Source organism: Diabrotica virgifera, chromosome 1 (genome assembly GCF_917563875.1).
Source record: "Diabrotica virgifera virgifera chromosome 1, PGI_DIABVI_V3a".
Taxonomy (NCBI): domain Eukaryota; kingdom Metazoa; phylum Arthropoda; class Insecta; order Coleoptera; family Chrysomelidae; genus Diabrotica; species Diabrotica virgifera.
In genome coordinates, this window is record NC_065443.1 from 259,708,221 (window position 1) to 259,717,299 (window position 9,079).

At 32.4% G+C, this 9,079-nt stretch overlaps 1 protein-coding gene across 1 annotated transcript; it reads left to right on the forward strand.

Annotated features, from left to right (window-relative positions):
* Positions 1-2,600: 2,600 nt before the first annotated feature.
* LOC114333130 (uncharacterized) lies at positions 2,601-8,791 on the forward strand. Its single transcript, XM_028282959.2, has 2 exons — positions 2,601-2,709; positions 8,310-8,791. The coding sequence occupies exons 1-2, from the start codon at positions 2,665-2,667 to the stop codon at positions 8,733-8,735; spliced, it is 471 nt and encodes a 156-aa protein (XP_028138760.2). The 5' UTR covers positions 2,601-2,664; the 3' UTR covers positions 8,736-8,791.
* The last annotated feature ends 288 nt before the right edge of the window (positions 8,792-9,079 follow it).

Sequence of the window (9,079 nt, forward strand, 5' to 3'; positions counted from 1 at the left end):
TACCTTATATAGTTCTGCTGGTATTTCGTCAACTCCCGGAGCTTTATTGTTTTTCTGGGCCTTAATAACTTCGAGAACTTTGAACCGATTATACCTATAGATCATAATATAAACAATACATACACCAGTACAGCCACTTGTGAAATGGTAACGGATAAGTTTATTTGAGATGCTAATTAGGGGGTGATTTGCCTGATTTTTTTACCAAACAAAAGGAACCAACTTTAATGAACATGACTTGTTTACTTTCGATGCTAGAAATTTTTTTATGAAATAAAAGTAAAGCTTTTCTCAACGCTTTAAAAAAAGTTGTAGTCAGTTATCTACGAAAAGTGCTTTACTTTTGATTATTTCAAGTTAAAATATTCGATTTGGAATTTGACGAATATTAACCTATTTTTCATTAGCTATAACTCTGCTTCTACTACGTCTAAATATCTAAGGCATACACCATTTGTTTTACTATTTTACAGGCTATATTTCTGCTGAGTTTTTTTTTTCGACAAACTAGGTATTTACTTTGTGAGGTATTTGCGAAAAGCCGTCTAAAAACGTGGTTATTTTGTTGAAAAATGAACATATTTTCTCGCAAAAAACTCGAAAATTATTGACTTGGTGAAAAAACTCCATGGAACAAAAGTTGCTTATCAATAATAGTCGTAGTCAGTTTATCGAATTCCGGACGAACTTCTTATTTTGGACGTATGTTTTTTACAGCCGAGAAGGGGTGAGACTTACCCCCACTTTGACTTGTTAGCTAAGTGTATTTCATGGTTAGTCCAAGAGACTCTTTAAATATTTTACAGGTTTTGCAATATTTTACCGTTAAAGAACGTACTTATACACATATAAAATTAGATGAACAAAAATAATGCCTTGCACAATTCGCTATGTGACACTGATTATATTCGGTGCACCGTTGATTTTGGTTATTCATATACAGGGTGTTAGTAAATAAGTATGAAAAATTTTAAGGGCTAATTCTACATGAAAAATTAATACCAGTTTGCTCTATAAACATATGTCTGCAAATGCTTAGTTTCGGAGATAAGGGGTGTTGAAATTTTTATTTCAAACTGAAAATTTATTTATTGCTCTAAGACCAGTTGAGCTATGAAAATGAAATTTGATGAGTTTTAGGAGGTAGTTATTACGAATTTTTTGACATACAATTTAGAATTTTGTATTCATCGTTGGCGCGCTTACGGGCAATGGTCTGAATTTAAAAAAGAGTACGCCTCTGAGATATTTCGAATTAAAAATTATTTTTAAGTTCCACGTCTAATGTATGATAAAAAACCTTTCTTCCCTTTTTTTCATATGGTGGACCATTTTTATTCAGAAAAATAAAACATCTTGGCGCGTATTTTTCATTTCTTAATACATCATCAATAACTATTCAATATAATAATACTAAACTAGAACAATAACAGAAAATATTACTAATAAGATTTCAACTAGGTGCAAAGCTGCAAGAAATGTTTAAAATGATCTCCTTTACAGGTAACAGAAGAATTTTATATTCATCATTGGCGCGCGTACGGGTAATGGTCTGAATTTTTTGAAGAAAAAAATAGTACGCCACTGAGGTATGTCAAACCAATACTCATTTTTGAATTCCTCGTTCAATTTACGACAAAAAATTTTTCTTTCCTTTTTTTCATACGAGGCGCCGTTTTTATACAAAAAAATAAAACATCTTAACGCTTACCAAGTATTTGAGATAGTTTCCACATGCATAGAAACTTAGTTCAAATACTTTGTAAACGTTAAGATGTTTAATTTTTTTCAATAAAAACGGCGCCGCATATGACAAAAAGGCAAGAAAGATCTTTTGTCTTCAATTGAACGAGGAATTCAAACATGATTTTTAGTTTGACATATCTCAGTGGCGTACTATTTTTTTCTTCAAAAAAATTCAGACCATTACCCGTACGCGCGCCAATGATGAATATAAAATTCTTCTGTTACCTGTAAAGGAGATCATTTTAAACATTTCTTGCAGCTTTGCACCTAGTTTTAATGGTATTAGTAATATTTTCTGTTATTGTTCTAGTTTAGTATTATTATATTGGATAGTTCTTGATGATGTATTAAGAAATGAAAAATGTGCGCCAAGATTTCTAATTGTTCTGCATAAAAACGGTGCATTTGCGGACATATGTTTATAGAGCAAACTGACATTAATTTTTCATGTAGAATTAGCCCTTAAAATTTTTCATACTTATTTACTGTACACCCTGTATAACGACTCTAATGTCATTTATCTACAAATACTTGAACTATTTATAAACATAACATTTTTTGAGATATGATTTTGTAGTTTTATTAAACTGTTGGTGCAATAATACCGTCTTTATTATTTTTTTTGAGTTGACACACTATTTGAGCGGAGGTGCAATATGATATAAATTAAATTTAACCAGTGGGTTTTTCTACAAAATTATGCATGATCATGCCAATGTATCTAAAATTATCTTAAAATTTTAATTAAAATAAATTGCGGTGAATCTCAGATAATAAGATATTATTTTCAATATTCGAAGGTAGAAGGTAATCATAGTATAGATATTAATATAGTTTTTAATTAAAACCACGCCCAACTTTTTAGTATAAGGTAACCAAAAATAGAGATTTTCAAACAGTTTAAAAAATTATTCTATAATGCATTGTATTAAGATGAAGTCGATAATTTCTGTCTTATTATTGGTACGTACATCTACTTCCTTAAATAGCTGTTAAAAATCATAGTCATAGTCTTCACTAGTTTACGTCTCTTATGTCTAACTTCTTATTAAAACTGTGTTTAGTCCTGAGAGGGTTCTGTTTTAAGTTTCCATTACGAATGATGTAGCGAAAGCTTTTTAATCTATAACGTATTGTGTAGTTGTAGACATATTGTTCCATTATTAAAGATTTAATGGCTAATAAATATTTATAGTTAGTTGTTATTTATAGTTATCTGAGGTCTAATGGCTACATTTTTAGTGAAATTCTTTTTTCGTATGTTAACTATAAATAGTATTGTAAATTTGTATTCTATGCTTGTTGTTTCTTTTTCTTTCTTTTCTCCATGTGCCTCTCCTATCGGAGATTGAAAATCTTCAAGGCTATCTTGACCTTGTTTACAGCTGACCTTAAGAGTTCATTAGTGGTGCAGCCAAACCATTCGCTCAAGTTCTGCAATAATGACATTCTTCTACTGCCTGGATTCCGATTTTCTTCTATTTTTCTCTCCCATAAGACTCCATTTAGTATTGATTTAGCTTTTATTCCTTTCATATGGCTCTCCAATATTGCTTCTTCGAGAATTCTATTATTCCCAGACTTTGGAAATTAACATGGCTCTGAATTTGTTTCCGAACCATTTCGAACCATCCGAACCATTGCAACAAATTTTGGTACCATGAATATCTCTTCCCTCCTACTGTATATTTTCCCTTGGATAATTAGCTAAAGTACTCTATATTTACTGTGCCTCATAACGTGACCTAGCACTCCAACTTCCTTTTCTTTATAGTTATTCCTGCCTTTCTCTCCTTATCTAACCGGCGTATTACCTCCTTGTTAGTTACGTGCTCGGTCCAGGATACATGTAATATACGTCATTAAGCCCACATTGAAAATTAAAGATTTTGTTGGAAAAACTTACCTTTTCCGGGGAAAATTTTCGTCGAAGTAAATCGGGAAACACACGTGTCTATGCAGAATTTAATTATGGTAAATTTTTATTTAAGTGTTTTTGGTGTAAAGTTAAAATCTTTGGAGTAATAAAGCAAAAATTGAAAAAAACACGATTTTCGGGCGTCATTTTGTTTATAAAAAAACAGCACACTATCTGCGGACTTTGCATACATATATTTTTAATATGTACCATCATAAGATTCGATTTTAGCAATGCAATTGCTGGTAAATAACTTTTCCCAAAAATGGGGACTATTACTGAAATTCGTATGCCTCAAATGTGTGTAGGATTGTAAATAGTTTACCTTATATTTTAAATTTCCATGTATATCATTTTTCCTTGATTATTAGTAGAAATACGAAACGAACGGCCGTCTCTTAGGGCAGCTGTGTGGGCGTATCTAATCGTTGTGTTTATTTTCGATCGTTAAAGATCAACAAGTAGCGAAGTAGCTAGCTTGACTAATTTTTGTATTATTGGGTTATTGGAAGATGTCGGTATATGCTTTGAACCAATTTTAATTGGGTTGTTTCACAGGAAAAAGGAGATTAGCCTAAGACGGTTTGTCTTAGCGTAGGGAAAGAGAACGAATACATTCAGTCGATTTTCACATCATATACGCGACGGACGTGCTCTTAGGGTTAATAAGACGTAAAAAGACGAATTAAGACGGGTATTATATTAATTAGACGCAAATTATCTATAAATACATTTCGTTTTTGTAAGAATAAGAACACGTAAGATTTTGGTCGCAATTACACACTTTTACACAAGTACTTTTACATTTCGTTAATTTAATAGTAGCAATAATTTTAGTAATCTATTTTATTAATTAAAACTGTTAAACATCAAACGGACTTTTATTACGATTGTCTAAAGAAAACCTACATGTGTATGTATCAGGCGCCGAAACATACTGAGTGGTTTCTGAACGTCGGCGTCGTTATAAAGTATGTGAATATTGTGATATTGTCAAGTGCTTTAGAATGGTTCTGTTTTCTGCAGAAACATTTTTTTATGGTGAAGTACTATTTTCGGTCACACGGAAAAAGTCACGAAAACGGTCCAAGCTTAAAATGAACAATGGCTTTAGCAGAACTTGTCACACTGCCAGCGAGTCTCTTCGAATACTGGGAGATTATTTTGGGATGTTGCCACTCACCAAAACTATCGCCACAAGATACTTACATATTGGGAATACTGACGGAGTCAGACAGATCCACCGTCTACCATTTGGGAATTGCGGACTAGAATTAAAAATTTTTTCGTGTCAGAGGCAGTGGCGGATCAAGAAATTTGCCTTAGGGGGAACTTCCAATGAATAACCAACCAAAAGACATAAAAAAGTTAAACTCAGATTACATAAATAATAGCTTATAGGCATTAAGTTCCCTTCATTTACCTAACTAGCGTGGTTATTGGGTTGAATTATTTGTCTTTCTGTGGCGTCGGCTTAATCTCAGCTATTTATTTTTGAACAATTTTTTTGAAGTTATACTTCTTTAGGCGCGATTGAGATTGAGGGTGAATTTATATTGACCCGCGCGCATGCGCACACCGACAGTTTGTTATTAGTCTTTATACGGGCTCTGATTGGGTGTTGAAATGATCTGTCAATAATTGTTCAATATGGAGGTTATCGGTAAACAAAAATGTTGTATAATATATTAGTTTTTATTGTTGTGAGGACAGAAATAAAATCAAATGTATAATTATAGTGACTTTTTAAATAGTTTTGAAAAGCCACAGGTACGTAATTCTAAATGTTTCAGTTGTATTCCAAGAAAAAATTATCTTCATACCTATTTGGAAAATGTAAAAAAAAATAATGTACTTACCTAGTACTTGCTATGCTATACCCCTAGTAGGCAATGCTTTAATTTACATAATCTGATTACGGACAAACTTTCTTCAAATTTTCATCTAATGTATCGTTTTCTTACTCTATATATTGTTGTATTTTAATTCGGCAAAAATCAAACTAATAAAAATTCATGTAAACAAAGTGTCAAAAAGTTGTTCAGTTTGTGTATATTCCCACATGACGTATGCGCGAAGGTAGTGCAGTTTGAAATCGCTAAGACTCTCGTACGGCGGGATACACGGGAAGTAGGTTCAATCCCAATGCAAGTTATATCATTTTTTTATTATTTTTATAGATTTTATTATTGTAAGTATATTATTATATAATTTTTTTCAGAAAATACGTATTTAATTAAAATTTTTGGCAACAATTATTGTTCAGAAATATTTGTGGCATTTTTCAATGTGTTTGTGTGTGTTTTATTCTTTTATTATTTTAATTTTTAGTATTGTTTTAATAAAAATTTTTGGAAAGTAGTAGAGAAACTGTTTGAAATATATTGATTTCGTTGAAATCATATAATAGAAGTATAACTTCTTACGTGCGTACAAAGTACACACATTCTTTTTTATTTAATTTGGACCTTGTTAGGGGGGGGGGGATTTTCTTATTCCCCGTAGATCCATCTTTTATCGGAAACGTGCGCCGTCGTGAATAATGTTTGCAAGGCTATATCATGTATACTAGATATACAGAGTGGCCCAAATCTGGAAACGGCCAATTATCTCGTAAATTGCTAGTCATAATTGTACAAAATTTAAGGTATTACACCTATTTTCGGATACGGAGATTCCATATTTGATATTTGCAATGTTGCCAGATTTGCCATTTCTCTTAAATTATTAGTAACTTTGGTTTTTCAAATTCATCACCCTGTATATTCAGTCATTATTGGAATCTCCTATTCAATACGATTTCAACCATATGTAACACTTATGAATTTATGTAGTCTGGAAGGTCTTAAATACATAAAACAGTGCAAAATAATAATAATATGTAGATTTTAATAAATTTAAATATTTAAACGTAGAATGATGTGATTTTGACAATTGTTCACCATTTACATTATTGACTAAAACTGACAGTAGTTGTGTTTATTACTATTCAAATGATGAGAGGGTACGGTGACAGAAAAATATCTTATTGTGAAGTAGCCAACTTGTTCAATGATACTTTCCCAAACCGTTCTCCTATTCATAAGGCGACGGTACAAAAAACTGTAAAGCGATTTGAGGAATCTGGATAAGTAAAAGATAGATACCGCATACCGATCAGGTAGACCGAAAAGAGTTATGAATTACAACAAAACTTTAGACATTATGCACAGTTTTGTTGAAGATCCACATACATCCTCACGCAGGGTTGCACAAGTACATGATGTAGGTCGTTTTTCAGTCTTACGTGTATTACGGAAGAATAAATTTAAACCATACAAAATTAACTTATTGCAAGGATTAAGTGAAAATGACTTCGATCGTAGATTACAGTTTACTGAGGTAATGATGGATAAAATTGAAAATGATGAAAATTTCGTTAACAGAGTATGTTTTTCCAATAAAGCAACCTTTACACTGTGTGGAAGTGTGAATCGACACAATTTAAGGTACTGGAATGACGTAAATCCTCATTGGATGCGTGAAAACCATACTCAAGAACCACAAAAATTAAATGTATGGTCAGGTATAGTAGGTACCTACTCAATTAATTGGGCCATTCTTTATCGAAGGAAATTTAACGTCAGATAGTTACGAAATGTTACTTAGAAATGAAATTGTACCTACACTGAGAAACTTGTTTAGGGCCAATTTTAATCAGATATGGTTTCAGCAAGATGGAGCTCCAGATCATTTTGGTGTTAATGTTCGGCGTTATTTAGATGAGATATTTCCCGGACGATGGATTTGTAGACGAGGTAGAATTGAATGGCCTCCACGTTCACCTGATTTCAATCCTAAAGATTATTTTTATTGGGGATACTTGAAAAATTTAGTTTACAAAACTAAACCAGCAAGTCTTGCAGAGCTAAGGCAACGAATTATTGATGAATCTCAAATAATTTCTAGACAATCATGGAGAAATGTGGTAGACGAATTCTATCATCGATTAGGGTACTGTCAACTCACAAATGGAGCACATTTTGAACACTTGATAATGTAACCATTATGTTAAAAAATATTGTAATCTATCAATTGTTACGTTTTAATGTAGTTGAAAATAGTTAGTATTAAAACATTTATTGAGACAATTAGGCGTTGCCAGACTTCTGTTTTATCTATTTAAGACCTTCCAGACTACATAAAATCATAAAAGTGTTACATACGGTTGAACTCGTATTAAATAGGAGATTCCACTAATGACTAAATATACAGGGTGATGAATTTGAAAAACCAAAGTTACTAATAATATAAGAAAAACGGCAAATCTGGCAACATTGCAAATATCAAATATGAAATCTCTGTATCCCAAAATAGGTGGTTCTCAAATTTTGTACAATTATGGGTAGCAATTTACGAGGTAATTGGCCGTTTCCAGACTTTTGGGCCACTCTGTATATCTAGTATACATGATATAGCCTTGCAAACATTATTCACGACGGCGCACGTTTCCGATAAAAGATGGATCTACGGGGAATAAGAATATTCATAACCATTTCAATATTCATTTCAGTATTGTTTATGTTCCTGCGTACTGTGCCTACATAAACCAAACTTTTACACGAACAAGACTGGGTTAACTAAGAATGATTTTGTTTATTTTTAGGTGCTCTGTAGTACCTCTATAGTTTTCACCTACTATGTCCCGCCTCCAATGGACTATGGACTACTACGACATTCAATACCGTCATACCACCATTCAACACTCTCAAATTATGCAACCAGAGATGGGGAAGCCCCTTTGTCTGATGTCTTTCTGTATCCCCCAAAAGTTTTATTGCCTTCCGGTCCTAAGCCGTATGGTGGTTGGATTGGTTACCATCATATGCATTCAGTACCATACAAATCAAAAGTTATAAATGAACTCCCTGTAGAGTTACAAGGCGAACCGGCTAAAGTTAAGGAAACTAACTGTGTTGTTAAAAATGGCGTCACAAAGTGCAAAAACAACTTGAATCTGCGTCAAAAACACCTGTTAAGGTCACGTGAGTGTTTTGTTGAAGATTTTGTTGTAACGTGCATTGAGGTATAAATTTTGTAAAATACATTTTTTTATTCTGGCTGATAAATACATGGCGTTTTTAGTTTTTTATGACTTTTAGTAAAAAAAATTCCAAACTGTTCGGAAATCGGTTACCTTTTACAAAAAAAAAAAAAAATAATTTCCATTATAGAAAACAATTTATAATACGTTGATTAAAATCAAATTGATCTACTCTTCCGAAATGTGGAGGAATAAAGAACATCAAAAGAGAAAACTAGAGGCTACAAAAATTGACGCACTAAGACGATCAAACAGACCATCAATGTTGGAGAGGATCCGAAATGAAATAATAAGAGAGTGCATGGGTGCAACAAAAACAATTACTGACTGCA

Coding starts and splice junctions, on each gene's coding strand:
- LOC114333130 (XM_028282959.2), top strand. CDS start 2,665: ATGCATTGTATTAAGATGAAGTCGATAATTTCTGTCTTATTATTG. Junction 2,710..8,309: donor TAATTTCTGTCTTATTATTG/GTACGTACATCT, acceptor GTTTATTTTTAG/GTGCTCTGTAGTACCTCTAT.